General features: G+C 22.2%; 3 protein-coding genes across 3 annotated transcripts; 2 read left to right on the forward strand and 1 right to left on the reverse strand.

Annotated features, from left to right (window-relative positions):
* Nucleotides 1-19,798: 19,798 nt before the first annotated feature.
* On the forward strand, nucleotides 19,799-19,963 carry P175DRAFT_0439052 (uncharacterized protein; the record flags this gene model as incomplete). The annotated part of the gene is made up of 1 exon (XM_040893939.1): nucleotides 19,799-19,963. A coding segment is annotated over one exon (165 nt), but the record flags the coding sequence as incomplete, so codon positions are not given.
* A 117-nt stretch (nucleotides 19,964-20,080) lies between these two features.
* On the reverse strand, nucleotides 20,081-22,005 carry P175DRAFT_0509907 (aminoglycoside phosphotransferase family protein; the record flags this gene model as incomplete). Its single annotated transcript, XM_040898468.1, has 4 exons — nucleotides 20,081-20,970; nucleotides 21,033-21,404; nucleotides 21,475-21,759; nucleotides 21,831-22,005. 4 exons carry the CDS (start codon nucleotides 22,003-22,005, stop codon nucleotides 20,081-20,083), a joined length of 1,722 nt encoding a protein of 573 aa, XP_040751324.1.
* An 801-nt stretch (nucleotides 22,006-22,806) lies between these two features.
* P175DRAFT_0502088 (uncharacterized protein) lies at nucleotides 22,807-23,638 on the forward strand. The gene is made up of 2 exons (XM_040897310.1): nucleotides 22,807-23,282; nucleotides 23,371-23,638. The coding sequence occupies exon 1, from the start codon at nucleotides 22,824-22,826 to the stop codon at nucleotides 23,184-23,186; it is 363 nt and encodes a 120-aa protein (XP_040751325.1). The 5' UTR covers nucleotides 22,807-22,823; the 3' UTR covers nucleotides 23,187-23,282; nucleotides 23,371-23,638.
* Nucleotides 23,639-26,629: the final 2,991 nt, after the last annotated feature.

Genomic DNA, 26,629 nt, shown 5'->3' on the forward strand with positions numbered 1-26,629 from the left:
AAAAAAATTATAAAAATATATTAATAGTATTATTCTTTCTCTTTTTCTTATTAAATTTTAAAATTTAATAGAGATATACTATAAATATTAAGAAATTTTAAAAAAATAACTTAATTTTACTATATAAAAATAAAAATAATAAGTATCTATATTATAATATTAGTAAATTTTTAATTATTATAATTATTCTAAATCTTCTTATTATTATTCTTTAACTTTATTATATTATCTCTAACATGCTATATATTAAGCAGGTAAAATATATTATAATTAATAAATTAAAGTAACCTCTCTATCTAGTCCTTAATCTTGAAATAATAAATAAAAATCTTAGTAGTATAGGCTTATTAAGTATAGGCTATTATGCTTACTACCCTACTAGATATTACCTAAATTTCCTTAAGACTAACCTATATAGGTAGGATAATAGAAAAGTATTTTTTATATAAGTAAGTATATTAAGTATACTACTATCTTAAGTTTAAGTATATATAAGAACAGGCTTCTATAGGACTATTATTCTTATACTATCAAGACTTGGCATACTATAGGTAATACAGCATCCAAATAACAGCAGCTGGGCCAGCAGAGGTAACTGAAACGGGCAGAGCAGCCAGGGCCACAGCAACAATAGGAGCTGGCGCGATGACAGGAGCTGGCGCGATGACAGTAGCGGGAGCAGCTGGAGTCACCACAACACTAGGAGTAGCCACGGAGGACAAGGGGGATATGGTCCCGCCAGACAACAAAGCAGCAACAGCAGGAACCACAAGAGACGCACCAGCAGTAATAGGGGTTGCAGGCGCCATGGTTAGTATAGGTGTAGGGGGGTTCACCACAGGAGCCTATAAATAGTCAGCATAATAGACCTGCACTACCAGAATAAAGGTACCTATAAAGAAAGAAGTAGTAGCAGCTAAATAAGCTCTTTTCTATAAAGACATGGCCAGCATAATATCTAATAAAGAATATTTAGGAGAAGTTATAAGGTTTATAATATAATTAGCTATTATTATAATACTTAAGTAATAATAACCTATCTAGAATAATATATTAACCTATTAGAAGGGACCTTTTAAAATATAGATTAAGCTAGAAAATATATATATAAAGAAGTATTCTCCTATAATATTTATACTATAATAATATTTTTATTTATTATTAGTATACTTAGTAAATTATTTACTCTTATTTATTATTTTATTTAAAGTAAAATATAATACTATTTATATCTTATTTAATAAAGTATAATTAATAAAGGTAGTATTATATATATTATTATTATTTTTAGTATTAAATAAAAAAGTAGGTTATATTATACTAACTAGGACTAGCTTCTCCTTAATAGGGCACCAAGCTAGATTAGATATAGTGCACGTGGCGCACGGACATGCTACTAAGAGAAGGAGAGATAATTATTATAGTAACTATATAATATATAATTATATGCTAAACTATATATTAAATTATATACCTAGTAATTAAGAATAATTAGGAGAATAATAATATTTAAATTACTTATATTATACTAGTAACTTAACTAGATAATATAAATAATAATATAATAACTCTTAAAGTACAGAGAGGCAAGTACTTTATTTTATTACTTTTAATACCTTCCTACTATCCTTATACTCCATATAGCTTTGCTTCCTTTACCAACACTACCCATACCCAAGCGCCTTGCCAGTGAGATGCTTACAATTAGTAATTCTTAATTATAAGTTTTATATTTTTTTTTTACTTTAATTAATTTCCTTAAATAAAAGACTATAAGTTACTAAATAATATATTATATCTTTATAAATTAAATATTATTATATTATATTAAGATTCTTATAATTATAAAATCTAATATATTAATTACTAGGAATATCTTTTATTCTAGATTAAAATATTATAGTACTAGAAATTTAGAGAATATCTACTTTAATATTTTAAAGGTACTTTAATTATTCTCTATTATTTTAAAGAAGCTACTCTTTCTCCCCTTTACTATTTCCTTTAATATATTACTTAATAAGGTAGTAATCTTAAAATATTAGTAAATAAATTTTTAAAAATATCTTATAAATCCTAGAAATACTTAAATATTATAAAATAAATATAATTCTAGCTAGTTATTTATAATATATATTTATTTAAAATTTATTTAGATTTCTTTAATTCTTATAATAAAGTTAAGAAAATATACTTTTTTCTAATAAAAATTATACTTTAAAAATTTTATATAAAGATTATATTTCTAGAGATATAATAATATTTTATTAATATAATACTTATATTTTTTCTTTATTTATAAATAAATTAAGATATTATTTAAATATATTATATAAAATTTATTTAAAATTTTTTTTATTACTTTATTAATATATACTTAAAAAGTAGCTAGAGTATTATATAATCTAAAAAATATAATTAAATATTTATAATATTTATATCTTATATAAAATATTATTTTTTATTTATTACTTTAATAAATATAAATCTAGTAATAAATATCTTATAAATTTAATTTAATAAATTATTTAGCTTTAATTAGTTAATTTATTAATTTATTAATTTATAGGAAAGAATATTAGTTCTTAATAATAATTATATTCAAGCCCCTATAATTTATATAGAGCTATAGTAATCTATTAGCCTTTTATATAAAAAATACTAGCGCGCCTGCTATACTTATTAAGAACTAGATTTATTTTTTTTCTAATATTTAATTAATATACTTCCTTAAGATTATTAACTTTATTTTTAATATATTATATAGCTAGCCTATTAATAGTATTATACTAGTAATTAATAGTATATTATAATTAGCTTTTTTAGAGAAAAGTACCTTTATCTCTTTTTTTAAGAATATTAATTTTTATTCTTTATAATATTTAGGGAAAGCTCTTATTATATTATTATTATTATATAATTAATTTAAGACTAGTATAATAAGTTCTTACTTTATTATATTTTTAAATTACTTAAGTAATTTAATTTTAATCTTTAATTTTTTTCTTTAGTAATATTAGGTATTTACTACTAAAAAGATATTAAGATTAACTAGACTTAGCTAGTTATATCTTAAGATTAATTAATATTCTTTTTTTTCTAAATTTATTATATAATATTCTATATTAAATTCTCTAATTTTATTAAAGCTATCTATAATTTAGCTTTTTATCTAGAATCTTATATAGTATAATATTATTAAATTATTAGTAAAATATATAGGTTACTTTATTTTTATTTTATTAAAATTTATTTCTTTTTTAATTAAAAAATAATAAAAAATAAAGTCCTTATTTACTCTAGTATTTATAAGTACCCTTATTATAACTTATTTCTTATTTACTAAAATAGCTATAATAATTAAGAGAGATCTTACTAGTACCTCTTTATTTTATTAAAGTACTAGAGATTCTAAAGTATTTAATTATTATTAGTTCTAGTTTTTTAATTTTTCTATCTTCTTAATATCTTCTTTATACTAGGGGTATTTCTTTATAATATAATTAATTTAATTATACTAGTAATATTAACCTTTCTTTTATTAATTTTAATAATTCTATTACTCTTTTTTTAATTCTTTTTACTAGAATTTATTTAATTAGAAATTTATTACTTTATTATTATTTTTTTTTCTCTTTCTTAAATTATTCTTTAATATATAAGATCCTAGGAGTTAATTTAATTATATTTTATTTAATCTTTCTTATTTCTCTTATTTCTAAAGTTTCTTATATTTTACCCCTAGTTTAATAACTTTAGCTAGACTTTATAATATTATTATATCTTACTAGATTTTTTTATATAATTTAAGCTAGACTATTTAGATAACTAGCTAGTAGAAAAATTTTTTAAGATTAGCTTTAATTATTAGAATAAATTTTTCTATCTAGATTATTAAGATTTATATATTTTATTATAGTCTTTATCTTATATATAGGAGCTAGTAAGCTATTATTTACTTATAATTTTTTTCTAGTTCTAGAAAGTTTTATAAGAATTTAATAAATTTTATATAAATAAATTTTTTAAAATTTATTTTATATTTAAAATATTATACTTACTTTATATTATTTTTTAAGTAACTTATAATATAATAAATTTTAATTATATTATTTTTATAAAGTTTCCTCTATAATCTAAAGTAATTTTAGAAATCTTCTAAAAAAATATTAAGTTTTTTTAAATTTTATATCTTAAAGAACTTAGATTTAGGTATCTTTTTCTTATTTATTTATATAATTTATATTATATATTAGATTATATATTATAATTTATTATCTTTTATTAATTTAATAGATTAGTACTAGAGAGTTACTAGTATTATTAAATCTTTTTTAATAATAATTTTTAAAACTATAATTATAAATTTTATAGAATTTAAATTTATTATTTTTTAAGAAAAGAAATAAATAATTCTTCTTATACTTATTATATTATTTTACTTAATTAAAGAAATACTTTAAATTATAAGTATCTTACTAGTAAGGTACTTGGGTATAAGTAGTATTAGTAAAGGAAATAAAGCTATATAAAATATAAGAATAATAGAAAAGTATTAAAAGTAATAAAATAAAATACTTACCTCTTAGTATTTTAAGAATTATTATATTATTATTTATATTACCTAGTTAAGTTACTAGTATAGTATAGGTAACTTAAATATTGCTATTCTCCTGATTACCCTTGGTTACTGGGTATGTGGTTCGGCATGTGGTTTGGCATGTGGTTGCATGTCACGTGGTCGCCGTGACAAATTAATTATATTATAGATTTTATAACTTTTTCTAAATATTTTTTATTAGATATTATATTAACTATATTTGTCACGGCATGCACTAGGTGCACTGGTGCCAAGGCAATGATTACTAGGTATATAAGGTGGGATTCGGGCAGATCAGATATCAGGTCTGATCATAGTAACCTTTTAGTCCAATAGTTTAGATATATTGCCCAAATCACATGCTCTTATAAGTATGATCAGACCTGATAGGTAGATGACTATAGTTCGAATCTGGCTATTGTTATTATATGTGCGACAATAATAATTAAGTCCTAGGGTTGGGTAGTCCCGCTAGACCTAAAATGGGTGCTAGGGCTGGGTTGAGTCCCACTAGGCCGAATAGGTGCTAGGGCTGGGTTGGATCCTGCTAGACCTAAGGTGCTAGGGCTTGGTTAAAAATCCTGCTAGACCTGAATAGGTGCTAGAGGTTCCCTGCTAGACCTGGTTACACTACTAGATTTGAACCACGCCTACCTGCTTACAGCCCTTAGCTTAGCCTAGCTGGCTTAGGGCTAGGGGTCCCTACTGAATATATGCTAGTCAGCTTGCGGTCAAGCCTTATCTCAAGGAAGGAGATAGTTGTCACGGCGTGCACTAGGTACACTGGTGCCAAGGCAATGATTACTAGGTATATAAGGTGGGATTTGGGCAGATCAGACATCAGGTCTGATCATAGTGACCTTTTGGTCCAATGGTTTAGACATGTTGCCCAAATCACATGCTCTTACAATATTCCTATAAAAAAAAGTTTATTTAATTACTATTATTTTTTTCTTTATAAATACCTTTATTCTAGTAGTATAAATTTATTATATTAACTATTTATAGACTTCTATAATAAACCTTTTTATATCTATATTAATTATAGTATCTATAACCTTTATTACTACTAGTATATCTCTTATAATTCCTACTATTACTATTTTATTATCTAGTAAGATTATATCCTCCTTATTCTTTATAGCTATTTCTAGTATTATAGTAACTCTTATTATCTTTTCCTTTACTTCTTCTACTATAGTAACTCTAGCTACTCTAGCTACTATTATTATACTAGCTCCTGCTATCATGCTAGCTCCTGTTATTATACTAGCTCTTATTATTATTATTATTACTATAGCTCTAGTTACTCTAGCTATTCTAGTTATCCCTACTAGCTTGTCTACTATTATATAGATACTATATTACCTATATTATATTAAGTCTTAGTAATATATAAATAATAGCTTTATAGAAGTTTATTCTTATATATACTTAAATTTAGAATAATAATATATTTATTATATTTACTTATATAAAAAGTATTTCCTTATTATCTTGCTTATATATACTAGTCTTAATAAGATCTAGATAATATCTAGTAAGGTAGTAGGCATAGCAGCTTATATTTACTAGATTTATATTACCTAAGTTTTTATTTATTATCTTAAGACTAAGGACTAATTAAAGAGGTTACTTTAATCTATTAATTATAATTTATTTTACTTACTTAATATATAGTATATTAGGGGCAGTATAATAAAGTTAGAAAATAGTAATAAAAAGATTTAGAATAATTATAATAATTAGAAATTTATTAATATTATAATATAAGTACTTATTATTTTTATTTTTATATAATAAAATTAAGTTATTTTTTTTTAAATTTCTTAATATCTATAGTATATCTTTATTAAATCTTAAAATCTAGTAAGAAAAAAAAAAAAATAGTATTATTAATATATTTTTATAATTTTTTTAATTTTTTATTTAATTAATTTATTATTTTTATATTTTATTTATTTATAATATTTTATTAATATCTTACTTATATTTTATTTATTTAGTAAAATTTATTTAAAATATTTTATATATTTTTTAAATTTTTTACTAATTATTAAGTATTCTTATATATTAGCTATTCTTTTTATTTTATTAGATATTAATCTTTACTATATAATTTTTATTATATAATAATTTATTTTATCTTTTATTCTTTCTTATTATTAATAATAACTAACTAGAATAATACTAGTAAGTTACTATTTTTTATATTTTATTTCTTAAGAAATAATATATAAAAGACTAGGTAGATTTTTTTATATAATTTAAGTAATTATAAGTAATATATTTATTAATTTATTATTTTAATTATTTTAAATAATTCTTTATATTTAATATCTAGCTTCTTACTAGGCCTTTATATATAAATATTTTTTATAGATAGTAGTACTTATTAGCCTATATAATATTTAATTAAGTAATATCTTTTATTATAGTTCCTTACTTACTATTTAGTAATATAATATAAGTTTTTTTCTAGCTAATAATATTTTACTTATAATTAATTAAGTTATTCTCTTACTACTATAACTATACTAGAGTCCCTAATATTAGTAAGCTTAAGTAATACTAGTTAGTAGCTATATTATATCTTATAAGAAAATATTTTTAATAATATATTTTTTATATTATTATATATAAATTTTATTATATCTAGCTAGTTTATTTAATTAGTTTATTAGTAATTAATATAGATCCTTAGATAAGTTTTTAATATCTAATTTTAATATTTTATTTAGCTATTTATTTATAGATAGAATATAATACTTAATTATTCTTTAATTTATAGCTCTTAATATAGCTAGATCTAATATTTATTAGTAAAGAATAAGTTATAATTACTTACTAGACTTCTTAATATTTCTATTTTAAGTATAATTTTTTCTATAAATATATTAGCTAGCTCCTTAGTATTAATATTCTTTATTATTAGGAGATATTTAACTCTCTTAATATATTAGTCTATAATTATTAAAATAGTATTATATACATGCCCCTTTTATATTAATAATAGTAAATTTATAATAAAATCTAGAGTTAAGTCTTATTAAGAATATTCTAGTACTAGAAGCTTTATAAGCTAGTCTAGTAAAAATTATCTAGATATCTTTATTTTTTAATAAATTAAATAATTCTTTATATATTTCTTAATATTATATTATAGAATATTTTAATAAAATTTTTATTTAATAAAGTTTAATATCTTCTCTTAATTAAAGTAATTTATATATAGATTATTATAATATATTCTTAATAATTCTTAATATATTACTTAATTAAAAGAAATATAAATAGTCTTATTATATTATACTAGCCTATTATTATTAATATACTATTTATTCTTATAAATTTACTTTTATTTAATATTATTCTTAAATTATTTTATTATTTCTTATTTAGATAATTTCTCTATTATTTAAATATATTTCTAGTATACTAGATATTTCTTATTAATATTACTTTAAATATAACTTATATAGATATTCTTATATTATATTTTTTAAAATAAATTTTATAAAGTAATTAATAATATCTTATAAACTTATTTATTACTAGCTATTCTTTATATTAGTATTCTTTAAATTAAAAGTTTTAAATCTTTTAACTATATAATTAAAATTTTTTAGGAAACTATTATTTTACTCCTATCTTAATTATTCTATAAATTTCCTAGCTTTACTTAAAGTATAGGTAAGAATCCCTTAATTATATCTTATTAAATAAATTTATAATCCTTTTACCTTAAAAATATATTAGTTAAGTTAAGACTATTAAACTAATATTTAATCTAGAAATTATATATTATTAAGAACTTAATCTATCTAGTCTAGTATTAATTTAGAGTTTTAATAATATAGAAATATTTTAGATTTATATAATTTATTTATATATATATTATATATAGATTATCTTTAAAATAATAATATTATATTTTAAAATATTTTATTATAATTAATAATTCTTAATTATAGATTTTATATCTCTTTTTTACTTTAATTAATTTTCTTAAGTAAAAGATTATAAATTATTAAGTAATATACTATATTTTTATAAATTAAATATTATTATATTATATTAAAATTCTTATAATTATAAAATCTAATATATTAGTTACTAGGAGTATCTCTTATTCTAGATTAAAATATTATAATACTAGAGATCTAAAGAATATCTACTTTAATATTTTAAAAGTATTTTAATTATTTTTTATTATCTTAAAGGGATTACTCTTTCTCCCCTTTATTATTCTTTTTAATATATTACTTAGTAGGGTAGTAAGCTTAGAATACTAGTAAATAAATCTTTAAAAATATCCTATAAATTCTAAAAATACTTAAATATTATAGAATAAGTATAGTTCTAACTAGTTATCTATAATATATACTTACTTAAGATTTATTTAAATTCTTTTAATTTTTATAATAAAGTTAAAAAAATATACTTTTTTCTAGTAAAAATTATACTTTAAAAATTTTATATAAAGATTATACTTTTAAAGATATAATAATATTTTATTAATATAATATTTATACTTTTTTTCTATTTATAAATAAATTAAGATATTATTTAGATATATTATATAAAATTTATTTAAAATTTCTTTTATTATTTTATTAATATATACTTAAAAAATAGCTAGAGTATTATATAATTTAAAAAATATAATTAGATATTTATAATATTTATATCTTATATAAAATATTATTTTTTATTTATTATCTTAATAAATATAAATCTAGTAATAAGTATCTTATAAATCTAATTTAATAAATTATTTAATTCTAACTAGTTAGTTTATTAATTTATTAATTTATAGAAAGAAATATTAATTCTTAATAATAATTATATTTAGATTTCTATAATCTATATAAAATTATAATAATTTATTAGCTTTTTATATAAAAAGTACTAGCATGCCTATTATATTTATTAAAGGCTAGATTTATTCTTTTTCTAATATTTAATTAATATATTTTTTTAAAATTATTAATTTTATTCTTAATATATTATATAACTAGCTTATTAATAATATTATACTAGTAATTAATAATATATTATAATTAGCTTTTTTAGAAGGAAGTATCTTTATCTCTTTCTTTAAAAATATTAATTTTTATTCTTTATAATATTTAGGAAGAGCCCTTATTATATTATTATTATTATATAATTAACTTAAGACTAGTATAGTAAGTCCTTATTTTATTATACTCTTAAATTATTTAAGTAATTTAATTTTAATCTTTAACTTTTTTTCTTAGTAGTACTAGGTATTTATTACTAAGAAGATATTAAGATTAATTAAACTTAATTAATTATATTTTAGAATTAATTAATATTTTTTTTCTTCTAAATTTATTATATAATATTCTATATTAAATTTTTTAATTTTATTAAAGCTATTTATAATTTAGCTCTTTATTTAGAATCTTATATAGTATAATATTATTAAATTATTAATAAAATATATAAATTACTTTATTTTTATTTTATTAAAATTTATTCTTTCTTTAATTAAAAAGTAATAAAAAATAAAGTCTTTATTTACTCTAGTATCTATAAATACTCTTATTATAACCTATTTCTTGTCTATTAAGATAGCTATAATAGTTAAAAAAGATTCTACTAGTATCTCTTTATTTTATTAGAGTACTAGAGATTTTAGAATATTTAATTATTATTAATTCTAATTTTTTAATTTTCCTACTCTTTTAATATCTTCTTTATACTAGGGGTATTTTCTTATAATATAACTAGTTTAATTATACTAGTAATATTAGCCTTTTTTTTATTAATTCTAGTAATTTTACTACTCTTTCTTTAATTTTTTTTATTAGAATTTATTTAGTTAAGAATTTATTATTTTATTATTATTTTTTTTTCTCTTTCTTAAATTATCTTTTAATATATAAGATTTTAGAGATTAATTTAATTATATCTTATTTAATTTTTCTTACTTTTCTTATTTCTAAAGTTTCTTATACCTTATCTCTAGTTTAGTAACTTTAACTAGACTTTATAATATTATTATATCCTGCTAGATTTTCTTATATAATTTAGGCTAGGCTATTTAAATAGCTAACTAGTAGAAGAATTCTTTAAAATTAACTTTAATTATTAGGATAAATTCCTTTATCTAGATTATTAAGATTTATATACTTTATTATAATTCTTATCTTATATATAAGAGTTAGTAAGCTACTATTTATTTATAGTCTCTTTCTAATTTTAAGAAATTTTATAGAAATTTAATAAATTTTATATAAATAAATTTTTTAAGATTTATTCTATACTTAAAGTATTATATTTATTTTATATTATTTTTTAAATAATTTATAATATAATAAATTTTAATTATATTATTTTTATAAAGTTTCTCCTATAATCTAAAGTAATTTTAGAAATTTTCTAGGAAAATATTAAGTTTCTTTAGATTTTATATTTTAAAAAACTTAAATTTAAGTATCTTTTTCTTACTTATTTATATAGCTTATACTATATATTAGATTATATATTATAATTTATTATTTTTTATTAATTTAATAGATTAATATTAGAGAATTACTAGTATTATTAAATTTTTTTTAATAATAATTTCTAGAACTATAATTATAGATTTTATAAAATTTAGATTTATTATTTTTTAAAAGAAAAAATAAGTAATCTTTCTTATACTTATTATATTACTTTACTTAATTAAAAAAATATTTTAAATTATAAGTATCTTACTAGTAAGATACTTAGGTATAAATAGTATTAATAAAGAAAGTAAAGCTATATAAAATATAAGAATAATAAGAAAATATTAAAAGTAATAAAATAAAATACTTATCTTTTAATATTTTAGGAGTTATTATATTATTATTTATATTATCTAGTTAAGTTACTAGTATAGTATAGGTAACTTAAATATTGTTATTCTCCTGATTACTCTTGGTTACTAGGCATGTGGTTCGGCATGTGGTTCGGCATGTGGTTGCATGTCACGTGGTCGCCGTGACATTTAACTAGAAAGGCTTATAAATTAATCCTACTTAAGATAAGATTTAATATTCTCTAATTTCTAGACTATCCTAACTTATTTAATTATCTAGAAATAATATTTAAAAACCCTAATTAAATTTAAAATACTTAAAATTATCTCTATAATTAGAAATAAAGAAACTTAAACTTTAGTACTTATTTTATAAAGTTTTATTATCTTACTTTAGAAAAAGAAATACTTAATAACTCTCTAATATTTTTTCTAATTTAAAATATTTTAATTAAATTCTAAAATATATTACTTTATAATCCTATCCTATCTTAAGACTTCTAAAAATATATTAATTATCTCTAGTTACTAGAAAATTATTACTACTAATACTAGCTATAAGTATCTTATTCTTACCTAATATCTAGTTCCTACTATTCTAGCCTAGTAATATTAAGAAATCTTTCTAATTCTATTCTACCTAGTTATTTAGTTATACTCCTTGCACCTAGAAAAGATTTAGATATTATAAACCTATTTTATGCCTGCTATATATTATACTTCCTTAAGGAAGAATAATATAAATATAAGAAATATTTTTATTATAAAAATAAAATATACTATATAAAGAATTATCTCTTACCTAATTAATACTTTATATAAATTTAAGAATAAATAAATATACTAGTATATTATTCTAGTCTAATCCTTACTATAATATTACCTGCTCCTTATACTATAGTTTAGAATAATTATTTTATTATTTTAGAGAAATCTAACTAACTATACTTACCTAATACCTTACCTAACTTAGAAAATAGAGTCTACCTAGCTATAGTTACTATCTAGTACTAGAATATATATAGAAGCCCTTATTACTAGATATATTACTCTATCTATCTTATACTATTACTAAATTAACTAATTCTTCTAATTCTTATTATATACATGCTAATCTAATAGTATAGTAAGTATAATTATATTAAGAAAATCTAAAAATACTAATTTATACTATAATTAATTCTAGAGTTAAAGAAGTTAGTTTTATAGATTATTAATAAGTAAAAATATATAAATTAAAGATTATTTTACTTTCTTATTTAATACTCCTATCTAGTTTTTATAGTAAGAAAATAAAAGAAGATATAATAATTTATTATATAAAAACTAATTTATTATTAAATAATTATTATAATTAAAAATCTATCTTCTATATTACTTATCTTTTTTATTATCTAATTATTTTAGGACTAGCCTAGCTTACTATATATAATCTAAAGATATATTTCTCTAATTAAATAATTATATTTAATAGCTAATACTACTATAAATACTATAATATATTTCTTAAGCCTATAAAGATAAGGGCCTTAATAAATATTCTTTAGAAGGATTAACTTAAGTAACTAAATTAATAAGAAAAATTACTAGAGTTAAAACCCTTTATATCTATAAAAATATACTAAATATCTCTAAGAGTACTAGCTATATATACTTACTATCTAATATAGAAACTATACTAGACCTTATTAAATAAAATTAATAAAAAACTAAAGTATAGAGATACTAGTTTTAAATTATTATCTATATTTTTTCTAAAATTATAAGATTTTTAAGATATATTTAATCCTTAAGAAGTAGAGAAGCTATTACTATATTAATTATATAATTATAATATTAAGATTTAAGAAAGAAAATAATCTTTATTTAATAAATTATACTTAATATTATAAGTATAATTAATTATTTTAAAAAAATAATTAAAAAAGAATTTAAAGAAAGATTTTATATATTTTAACTTATTTTTAATTATTTTTTTATCTTATTTATTAATAAATTTAGAGATAGCCTCTACCTATATATAAATTATTAAAAACTAAATATTATATTAATTAAGGATTATTACTTATTACCCCTAATTAAAGAAATTTTAAATAATTTATAAGAAATATAGTACTTCTCTAAGATTAATCTAATAATTACTTTTAATAATATTTATATTAAGAAGGGATTAGAGTATTTAATTATTTTTTAAATCTATTTTAGATTATATAAGTTTTTAATTATATTATTTAGCCTAACTAGTATTCTAGCTATTTTCTAATATTTTATAAATAATATTCTATAATAATATATAAATATATTCTATAATATATTTCTAGATAATATCTTAATTTATAGTTATATAAAAAAAGAATATACTAAATACTTAAAATAAATATTATAAATTTTAAGAGATAATAACCTATATATAAAGATATCTAAGTATAAATTTTACTAATTAGAAGTTAAGTTTCTAAATATTATTATTAGAAGAAAAGATACTTATATAGATTTTAAGAAAATTAAGATTATAATAAATTAAAAGTTACTTAAAATAATTATTAATATTAAAAGTTTTATAGAATTTACTAGATTTTATTAATACTTTATTAAAGAATTCTTATAGATTTTTATGCTTATTACTATTTTAAAGAAAAAAAAAATCCTATTTTTATAAATTTTAACCTGCTAGACTACTTTTAAAATATTAAAAGTAGAATTTATTAAGAAACTAATATTAAGGTTCTTTAATTAAGATTAATTAGCTATTTTAGAAATTAATATCTTAGACTTTATATTTACTAGAGTATTATTATAATATAATAATAATAAAATTCTATATTTAATAAAATTTTACTTAAAAAAAATAATTTTAACTAAATATAATTATAAAATATATAATAAGGAGTTACTAGTAATTATTTATTATTTAGAAAAATAGATTCTAGAACTAGAAAAATATTAATATTTAATTAAGATTATAATTAATTATAAAAATCTAGAGTATTTTATAATAATTAAAATACTAAACTAATAATAAGTCTAATAATCTAAATTCTTATCTTACTTTAACTTTATAATTAATTATTACCTAGGTAAGTATAGGATAAAATTAAATAATTTAACTAGAAGATTATAAGATTTTTCTAAAAAAGAAAATAAATACTTATTATACTAGAGTTAAATAATATTAAAAAAAGAAAATTTAGCAAGCTTCTTGTCTAAATATTTAGAGGAGTTATAGAATTAATAGATATTATAATTAATCTAGCTCTAAACTACTACTAGAAGGAAGTTAGTATATTTCTAGTTACTTAAATTTAAAAAAAAAGAGATTATCTAGCTCCCTAAATAGTTAAGAGAGTACCTAAATAAAGATTATAAATAAGATCTAGCTTTTAATAATATTCTAGAAAGTCTAGAAAAGAACTATAATTATTATTTATTAATTATATTATTTAAATATACTTATTATTCTAAACTTTTATTTTATTATAATTAATTATATATTTTTAATATAGAAGAATTAAAAGTAGAACTAATATATAAATATTATAAGAATATAATTATTAGTTATTAAAATAAATTAAAAATTTATAAATTATTATTATAATTATATTACTAGCCTAGAATATTATAATTTATAAAATAATAAGTTTATAATTATTATATTTATAAATAATCTATACCTTACTAAAATAAGTATTAAAAAATATTTTATTCCTTACTTATACTTAAAAGTCTTTAAAAAGATATATTTATTAATTTTATTATATATTTATTCTAAAGCTTAAGCTTTAATACTATTATAATAATAATTAACTAATTAATAAAGTTTTAATACTATATTCTCTATAATAATACTTATAATATTAAGGAAGCTACCTACCTATTTTAAGACTATATTTAGAAATTTTATAGATTTTCTAAATCTATTATATCTAATTAAGGACCCTAATTTATATTAGTATTCTAGATATACTTAAACTATATTCTAAAAATAAGATTACTCTTATTTATTATTTATTACCCTAAGATTAATAAATAAATTAAATATATAAATATTATTTTAAAATAATATTTATAAATCTATATTAATTATTTATAAAATAATTAGACTAAATAATTATTTATAGTAAAATTTATTACTAATAATATTAATTTTAAAATTACTAGATATTCCTTATTCTTTACTTTATATAATTTTAACCCCTATATAAGATTTAAGCTTATTCTACCTAATTATTATTTATAAACTTATAATACTTATTAATTTACTCTAATTATAAAATAAATATAAAAATATTACTATACTACTATAATTATTATTTAAATTTATTATAAATACTATACTAATTAGAAATATTATTTTATTAAATACTATATTAAGGGCTAATTAATCTAATTAAATATTAAGAATATTATAATTCTATATCCTTAAAAAAAATTAGATTAGAAAAATCTAGATTTTTTTTTTATTAAAAGAATTATTAATTCTTATACTTATAAATTAAACCTACTTAAAAGTATAAAAATATATTTAATATTTTATATTAAATTATTATACCTAATTATTAAAAATTTATTATTTAGATAAGAAAAAATTAAATCCCTATATATTAAAGTTAATAATATTAAAAAATAAGAAATTAAAAAAGTAATTAATTCTTATTAAAATTATTATAGCTAAAGTAGCTACTTATATTTAAAATATATTATTAAATAGATTAAATACTTTATTATTACTAAAATTCCTACTAGTTATCTAAAAAATATTATTAAATATATTACTATTTATTATTATTACTACTCTAAAAAATCTAGACTCTAAAAATACTTTACTAGAACTTAGCCTAAGAGAGGGGATATTATTATAGTATAGCTATATACCTATTTAGTTAGATTTTACCCTAATTATTTATCTTTATTCCTATATTTAAACTATATTACTTCTAATCCTATTATAGCTCTTTAAGCTATATCCTTATCCTAACCTAACTCCTACCTATTGTACTTATATATAGATAGCCTGAATATACACCCTGCTGTTAGCTACACCTACTGCCCACCTACTCTCCGTGACACCATAAACTTATAATACTTACTAATTTACCCTAACTATAAAGTAGATATAGGAATATTACCATACTACTATAGTTACTACTTAAGCCTGCTATAAATACTATACTAACTAGAAATACTACCCTACTAGATACTATACTAAGAACTAATTAGTCTAGTTAAATACTAAGAATATTATAATCTTATACTCTTAAAAGAAATTAGACTAGAAAAATCTAGACTTCTTTTTTATTAAGAGGGTTATTAGTTCTTATACTTATAAATTAGACCTATTTAAAAATATAAAAATATATCTAGTATTTTATATTAAATTATTATACTTAATTATTAAAAATCTATTATCTAGATAAGAGGAAATTAAACTCCTATATATTAAAGTTAATAGTATTAAGAAATAGGAGGTTAAGAAAGTAGTTAATTCTTACTAGAATTACTATAATTAAAGTAACTACCTATATTTAAAGTATACTATTAAATAAGTTAGATACTTTACTATTACTAAAGTTCTTACTAGCTATCTAGAAAATACTACTAAATATATTATTATTTATTATTACTACTACTCTAGAAAGCCTAGACTCTAGGAATACTTTACTAGAGCTTAGCTTAAGAAAGGAGATACTATTATAGCATAGCTATATACTTATCTAATTAAATTCTATCCTAATTATCTATTTTTATTCCTATATTTAAGTTATATTACCCCTAATCCTATTATAATTTTTTAAGCTATATCCTTATTCTAACCTAATCTTTACCTATTATACCTATATACAGATAGCCTGAATATACACCCTGCCATTAGCTACACCTACTGCCTGCCTGCTCTCTGTGACAACTAAGGCCTTTACTAATTCTTAAATATACTTAATAAGATATAAGTATAGACTTTATTATATACTTATTATTAAATAATAACTATAATACTATTCTAGTTATAATTAATTATTTAATAAAGATAAAGTACTTCCTCCCCTATACTAAAATAATTAATATTAAAGGAATAGCTAATCTATATCTTAAGTATATTTAGAAATTCTATAATATCCCTAAAATAATTATATTAGATTATAAAATCTAATTTATTATTATTTTTTAAAAATACTTAATATTTTACTTAAAGATTTATAACTTATTATTTATTATTTATTATTCTAAAATTAATAATTAAATTAAATATATTAATATTATCTTAGAATAATATTTATAAGTATATATATTATATTTATAAAATAATTAATTTAAATAATTATTAATAATTAAATTTATTATTAACTTTATTTATTCTAAGTTTATAGGAGTATTATTATTTATAGTTAATTATAGATTTTATTTAATATTAGGATTTAAATTAAGCTATATTATTATTTATCTTATTAAGAAAAATATTAAGAAATTTATTAATATTATATATAAAATTTATAAATTTATTTATATTAAGATCTTATTTACTTAAGTTTATTATAAAATATAAATTAATTATTAAAAATAACTTATATATTATTATATTATAGAGTAAGAAGTTTAATTAAATATTTATAATATTTAAATACTTTACTTATAAAAAAAATTAAATTAAAAGAATTTTAAATTATATTATATTAAAAAAATTATTAACTTATATACTTATAAATTTAAATTATTTAAAAATATAAAAATCTATTTTATATTTAATATATTTTTACTTTATTCTATTATTAATAATTCTTTATTTAATTAATATCTTAATCTATTACTACCTATTAAAGTAGAAGAATTAAAAAAATAAGAAATTAAAAAAATTTTTAATTTTTAATAAATTTATTAAGACTATAATAAATCTAAATTATAATATATTATTAAATAAATTAAATATAATAAGCTAATTAAAGAATCTACTAAATATTTAAAGAATACTTACTAATTAGTAAATAATTATTATCTTTATTATTTTAAGAAATCCTGGCTAATTTCTTTCTAGTCTTAATAGAACTTAATCCTAAAAAAGAGAATATTATTATAGTATAAAATTATAATATTTATTTAATTAGATTTTATCTTAATTATCTATCCTTATTCCTATATTTAAGCTATATTATTCTTAATTCTATTATAGCTTTTTAAACTATATCCTATTTATTACCTAATATCTACTATTCTGCTGTTCTGTCTGGTTAGCTCCTAGTTAATAAATATCTGAATCTAACTCTGCCCCCTGACAAAAGTACTTATTTCTTAATATTTTAAGAATTATTATATTATTATTTATATTACTTAGTTAAGTTACTAGTATAGTATAAGTGACTTAAATATTACTACTCTCCTAATTACCCTCAGTTACTTGGCATGTGGTTTGGCATGTGGTTGCATGTCACGTGGTCGCCGTGACATAAATCTATAATTAGGGATAGTTTAAATTATTCTATTATACTAGTAATAGCTATACCTAGGGATAAAGTTATGTAATATTATAAAGAATAGGTAGGTAATAAATATAGCTAATAGCAAGGTATATATTCAGGCTATCTATAAATAGGTCTAATAGGTAGGGGTCAGGTCAGGACAAGGATGTAGCTCAAAGAGCTACAATCAGGATCAGGAACAACATGGTTTAAATACATGAGTAGGAGCGGACAGTCCAGGCAGAATCTTAGCGAGATAGGTGCACGGCTACGCTGTGACATTTAAGAATAGTAAAGAGATTAAAATTAATAAATAATTTACTACTAGATATAATTTAAATCTATCTAGAATAAGAATAGTATCTTAAATTACTTTACTATAGGTTTAAACTAGATAAAATCTTTTAAATCTAAAAGAGTATATTAAATTAAAGAGATATCTTATAATATATTTAGTAAGTAAAAGGGGGAATTAGAACCCTATATTAAGGCTTTAAGCAAGCATACAACCCCCTAATAAATACACACATCAATTCATCTGATCACCTGCTTCTATTGAGCTACCCCTAGGATCATCATATATCCGACATGTGCCATAAGAAATTACAGGAAATATCTTACAATACAGGCCCACACGTAGCATAATCAATATTTATAGCTACCCCATCCTTTGAAGGGAGCCGATTACAAAGGACGCAGGCTGTACTCTAGCAGGCCCCATTCGGGGAACCATCTAAGGCATCTGCTTAATAACAGTGTTGAAATCTCCAAATGAGTATGATATGTACCTTCCAGTATCATTATATTATTCCACGGACTTAATCCAATTCCCTATTCGGAATCGAATTAGGCAATCATTGGAATGTTTTGATAATTTCTCACTTTTAATCAATTTAACCAGTAGCATTACCACACATCCAGGATGGAGAAGGCACTTTAAATGCATTTCGCACGGCCGTTGAGGAAAATCTTTGGAAGCAATTCACGAACCCAAACGCAGGTCATGAGAAAACAGCTTTCCCAAAGGCTCAGGGAGACCAGGAAAAGGCTATGACGGAGAGGTCTCCAAGGCAGACGGGGGTCTACCATAAATTCCAGATGTAGCCAAATGCTGGAAAAGTGCACTCTTCTATGAAGAATCTAAACAATAGAATCCCTGTTGTCTGACAATAATACTTCGCAATAAGCTATCAGTAAAGCTTGATTTCAGCGGGATTTCCGTTATCTAGCATCAAATGGCCACAGTTTGTCCGCTTTTGCCACTGTTAGACCCTCGCCACGAGACTCAGATTCTCTGGCCGTCTGCATCCATTGGTCATACGCTGCGCGATGAGCATCTTTCGCGGCGTCCCATTTATCATTCGAAACCCACCCATCGGAGTTTGTATGGAGGGAGTGTTTTAGCCATAATTTAAGTTTTTGGAACGTTTCAAAATCTTCATACTCTCGAGCGTGCTCCTTCACCTCCTTTTCGGTCGGAGAAAATGGGCAAGCTCCCTGTAGTCCCAGTTCTGTCCAGCGAGCTGAAAGCTCAATTAATTCTTGGCGGAGTGCTGCGGCACTGTCCCTCCATGTCGTGTGACAGTATTGGAAGAGTCGAAACAAAGACGGGTCAAGTAGTCTTGCAGGGCGTAACTTAGGTGCAAGTCCCTTCATGCACACATCATATGTCTGATAACAAATTAATGCATCTTTCAACTCTCGTTCCTTACAGCCAGGAGGCTTTTCCTCGGAATGTCCGCTCTTGAATGGGTCTTCGCCCATTTCTTCGGGGAGCGCAGCGAAATCGGGCGTCTCGTTGGCGTAAATAAAAGCAGGCTCAATGCTTGTAGATTGCCAGTCAATTAGGCCAGTAATGAGAGTTGGTTCCTCGGCTGACACAAAAATATTCCTCATGTGAAAATCGGGATGAAGCAGAGTTGGAGTAGCAGCGTCCTGTATGCGTTTGTCTTCAACCAACCTCTGCATCATTTCTTCGCTGATTTTTAATAAACGAATGTGATCTTCAACCGACCCTTGATGAGGAAGCAGCTCGTGGGTGACGGGTTCCTTCGGTAACCGCGAGAAGCCGGTTTCTATCAAGCCTAGATAATAGCTTGTAAGGTCTTTCCCTAAATGTCCCACTTTGCGTTAGTAATGTTGTGGAAGAAAGGATAGAACATCTAGAACTAACAGGGACCGCAGTTAGGGCTTGGACCACCGTAGAGTTCAAGTTCCCCTGGATTCCGATTCCAGAAAACAGGACTGCAATTCGGCCCAATACAGAAGCCTTGCTCGAAGGGGACCTTCCTGTTCGGGTCTATCGGCGCATCTGAGAAGTATAGGCTACCATAAGCTGGGAAGTCCAGGGATGCCATCTTTTTAATTGCCAATGAAAGCGTCTTTGTGCAAAGCATATGTTGTTCTGAATTCATTTTGGGCCACATTTGGTGCAACTGGACACCCATTACATGCTCCTGGATGATATACTCTGCGCCGATTGGATTTGACTGATCATCATTCCAGTCTAGGATTTTCGGTATCGGAAGCGAGAGCTTGGTTTTCACTATATGAAACCACAATCAGTGAGCATGAGGGCTGAATTTTCAAGGATAGGATAGGTGAATCAGGCTTACAATATGTCATAGTTGCGACTTCAGAGTTGGTTGTTAACTTTGGTGCGCCCGAAATACTGGTCGGCAACCTTGCAACAACACGAGAACCATTGTCCATTGCGAAAATAAAGACTCTATTGAACCCACCCTCTCGCTTTTCATACCCAACAACCTTGGTTGCTCCAGGACTTACGCGAATAGCCCTGTCACAGAGCGCAGTGAAGTCGAACTGAATCTGGCGAGAGTTCCGTTCGAGCTCGTCCCGATTAAGCCACCTTCCACCTGTATAAGAATAAAGATCATTGCCTTCGGTATAGAGTCAGCAGGGAAAATGCCTCTTCAGGTCATCACGCTTCGGAGTAAATGATACTACTAACATGGAGTGGGCCCTTTCGAATATGTCCCTTCGGATGAGTCGTCTGGGAGGGTATGTAGTGAAATTGGGCAAGGCTCGTGTGCCATGTCTAATAGCCTGCGCAGAGGGGAGCAGCTGAGTCGGAGAAATATGGTTGCTGGCGAAGGGGATCTCAACTGTCGCCAAAATCGGAGCATATTGCAGATTGTCTGCTGAATAGGTGAAGTTGAACCGGCTCCGAAATCTCCCTTTCTCAAGGCGGTGAGTGTTTTTGCCATCCAGCCACACACCAATAAAAAGGCTCTGTTGCCGCCGATGGTCCAACTTTTGCAGCCGTGAGTTGGACAAACTACCACATGATGTGATTCATCTCATCCTTTACAGAATATTCAAAATCATCTCAAACCAAATATCCGAGTGATTGGTCTCATGCTTGCCGTTGAGTTTTTCGGATTTGGTAAGTGGCGGCTCGCAAAACAAGGTGCTATCTCAAAACCTTTTTGATTGGAGCCCCTGGCGCTAATTGAGACTCCTGGGGACGGACTTTCAGGCTCTGCTGAGTTGAAGTTGAAAGTTGATCAAGGCTTCTTAATAACAAATGTTGGAGTGCTGCACTCAGTGAATGCAACCAGCACCACCATAAAGCAGATAGCGACACGTGACTACCCAGTGTATTTAAGCCACCATTTCCTTCTAGATCTCCATGCTTCTTCCAAGCATCTCTCCTTCTCTCTATCTCCTAGTTAGACCCAATTTGAACCCATTTCGGTCAACTCCTACTGTCATCATTTGACGACCTTCATCAACAAATAAACTATAAATATAGCCCACTTATTCTGTGTTATTGTAGTTGAATTATCAATGCACATCTGTCTTTGAGTCGCACGTCTTCCTGACCATCACGATATACCGGTGACAGTTGTATGGTACACAGGGCCTACTTACCTTGAGGTGCACTCCGTTTCTCGAGAATTCAAAGAATATGCCCTAACAGACACAGCATTATCCCTTCGCCATGTCGAAACAAATCAAAGAATTCTTCTCAAAAGTTAGGAAGAATTACGACGTTGCGAAAAAACTGGGTGCCACATTCACCTCCGGGAGCCGCATCCTTCCGTCCCAGACGACCAAAAACGACGCAGATTACCAGCTGCGTCTTGACGCTGGAGAACTAGTCGACAAACGATACCAAAATATTGTTTTGCAAGTTAACTCTCAAGCTAAAAACACGGGTTTACGGGAATGGGTCAAGAAACAACCGCAGGGTACTCATGCGAAACTAGCTACCGCTCGCTTCGACACTCTCGCTGAGGACCAGGATGCTGAAACAGAAAGGGTCCTGAACGAACTACAAGAGCAAGCTAGGAAGAACCTGTAATAAGGGCTGGGAATACTTACCTCAGGAAATGAGATCAATCCTCAAGCAGTCAACTCGGGGAGGGCAGACATAGCAGAGTGATGACTATTGACTCTGGTATGTTTCCTTTACTAAAGAAGCGTTCTTCTTAAGTTCTATGACTTAACTGAAATATATGTATTGATGAACATATCATGACTACAAGTTCCCTAATTTGTATCTTTTCATTCCATGACATGCGAAGTAGTTCACCCAAAGCCTGGTACATAAATGGGTGTAAGTAGAAGAGGGTGGCGAAAGGCGCACACAAGAAAATTTAAGAAAACAATCAGTGTCCTTAGTCACTAGATTGATTTTTGGAAGGGACATGGCAAGTCAATAGTTAACATGAGTCTATCTCAACTGTAGCTGCCAGACAGAATAAGTTTCCTTGCTCAGAGCTACCCCCTGCCTAGATTAGCCGTGTTTTCGACCCATTCCAAATTGCTGCCTATAGGGGGCTAATTATGCTGCGATAGTTAACTACTTGTTATGAGTGGTGCTGTTGGTATCTAGAAAGCAAGCATCCTTTTGCCCAAGGCGACATTACAGTCAGCATCGCCGTTGATGGCTAATCCTGGGTTGGAATATGATGGTATGTGCAGGTGCCAAGAGATCATGGTTTCAGCCCATTCGAGTGAACCAATAAAGCTGTATCTGAGCTTAGGTAAGGGGGATTGGTGCGGCTGCCGCGTGACTGAGGGTGAGATCTCACCCTCTCTTACCTACTCTTACCCTATCTATTGCGCACTCACCCTCTCTCACCCTGGTCATGTGACTGTAAAGTGGCGCTCACCCTAAACTCACCCAGGCGGCAGCCACCTGACTACAGTCAGTGATTACCTGATGCCTAGTCCCACCTGATGTGTCAGGGGGCAGAGTCGGATTCAGATATTCATTGACTAGGAGCTAACCAGACAGAACAGCAGAATAGTAGGTATTAGGTAATAGATAGGATATAGCTTAAAGAGCTATAATAGGATTAAGAATAATATAATTTAAATATAGGAATAAGAATAAATAATTAAAATAAAATCTAACTAGATAGATATTATAACTTTATACTATAATAGTACCCCCTTCTTTAGGATTAAGCTTTATTAAAATTAGAAAAGAATTAATTAGGGCTTCTTAAAATAATAAAAATAATAATTATTTATTAATTAATAAGTATTTTTTAAATATTTAATAAATTCTTTAATTAACTTATTATATTTAATTTATTTAATAATATATTATAGCTTAAGTTTATTATAACTTTAATAAATTTATTAAGAATTAAGAATTTTTTTAATTTTTTATTTTTTTAATTTTTTTACTTTAATAAATAATTATAGATTAGAATATTAATTAAATAAAAGATTATTAATAATAAAGTAAAATAAAAATATATTAAATATAAAATAAATTTTTATATTTTTAGATAATTTAAATTTATAAATATATAAATTAATAATTTTTTTAATATAATATAATTTAAAATTTTTCTAGTCTAATTTTTTTTATAAGTAGAATATTTAAATATTATAAATATTTAATTAGATTTCTTACCCTATAATATAGTAATATATAAATTATTTTTAATAATTAATTTATATTTTATAATAGACTTAAGTAAATAAGATTTTAATATAAATAAATTTATAAATCTTATATATAATATTAATAAATTTTTTAATATTTTTTTTAATAAAATAAATAATAAAATAATTTAATTTAAATCTTAATATTATATAAAATTTATAATTAATTATAAATAATAATACTTTTATAAATTTAAAGTAAATAAAATTAATAATAAATTTAATTATTAATAATTATTTAAATTAATTATTTTATAAATATAATATATATACTTATAAATATTATTTTAAGATAATATTAATATATTTAATTTAATTATTAATTTTAAAATAATAAATAATAAATAATAAATTATAAATTTTTAAGTAAAATATTAGATATTTTTAAAAAATAATAATAAATTAAACTCTATAATTTAATATAATTATTTTAAGGATATTATAAAGCTTCTAGATATATTTAAGGTATAAATTAGCTACTTTTTTAATATTAATTATCTTAATATAGGAAAGGAAGTATTTTATCTTTATTAAATAATTAATTATAACTAAAATAATATTATAGTTATTACTTAATAATAAGTATATAATAAAATCTATACTTATATCTTATTAAGTATATTTAGAAATTAGTAAAGATTTTAGTACTTTTTACTTTACTTTTTAAAAAGAAATAATTTAGTAATAAAGGTAATAATTCTAGATTTATTAATTAATATACTTATAAATTCTAGGCTAGAAATATTTATATAATATTAATTTATATATTTTAATTTTTCTAAAATATCTAGTAATAAGATTTTTATAATAAAGTTTTAATATTTTAACTTTTATTTTATTATAATTAAGTATATAAAGTTAATCTTAATATCTTAAATATAGACTAGTATATTTATAATTAGTTAGTATAATATTAAGGTATTTTAGTAAATTATTCTTTAAGATATTTAGAATAAACTAAAGCTTTTTATTTTAAAAATAAGCTTTATTAAATAGTAGTTATAATATTAATAGCAGGAAGATTAGTTTATTAATAATAAGTTATTTAATAAAGTATACTTAATATTAGCTATTAATATTAAGTTTTAGATTAATAGTAATTTTAAGTAGTAAGTTTTTAGATTTTAGAATAATTTAGCTCTAGTAAAGAAATTATTTATTCTTCTTCTTAAGTAAATTCTCTAACCTTCTAGTTAATATATTAGGCTTAATACCTAACTTCCTAGAATAGTAGTATATTTAGAAGTTAAATCTTAATAAAAATTTAGACTAGCAGGCTTATTAATAATTTAATAACTTAATTAATATAAAATACTCTAGATTCTAGTAATTTATAATAATTTTTATAGGTAATAAAATTCTTTCTAATTTAAAATATTATTTTTTAAAATAATAATTAATAATTAATAATTCTTTATTATAAATCTTATAATTATATTTTATTATAGAATATTTTTTAGAAAAAAATATAATAAGATATAATATATTTTTATTATTATATTATAATAGTACTCTAGTAAATATATAATTAAAAATATTAATTTCTAGAATTATATTTTTTAACTAGTTAAAAAATTTTAATATTAGGATATTTATAAAAATTATCATGGTGTAGCTATATACCTATCTGGTTAGATTCTGCCCTAATTATCTACCTCTATTCCTATATTTAAGCTATATTACCCCTAATCCTATTATAGCTCTTTAAGCTATATCCTTATTCTAATCTAATCCCTACCTATTATACCTATATATAAATAGCCTGAATATATACCCTATTATTAGCTATACTTATTACCTACCTACCTCTTATAATATTACATAGCTCTTACTCTAGATATA

Source organism: Aspergillus ochraceoroseus, assembly GCF_002846915.1.
Source record: "Aspergillus ochraceoroseus IBT 24754 chromosome Unknown P175scaffold_5, whole genome shotgun sequence".
Lineage (NCBI taxonomy): Eukaryota > Fungi > Ascomycota > Eurotiomycetes > Eurotiales > Aspergillaceae > Aspergillus > Aspergillus ochraceoroseus.

What these genes read in the sequence shown, in the direction of transcription:
- P175DRAFT_0502088 (XM_040897310.1), top strand. Translation starts at nt 22,824, where the DNA reads ATGTCGAAACAAATCAAAGAATTCTTCTCAAAAGTTAGGAAGAATTAC.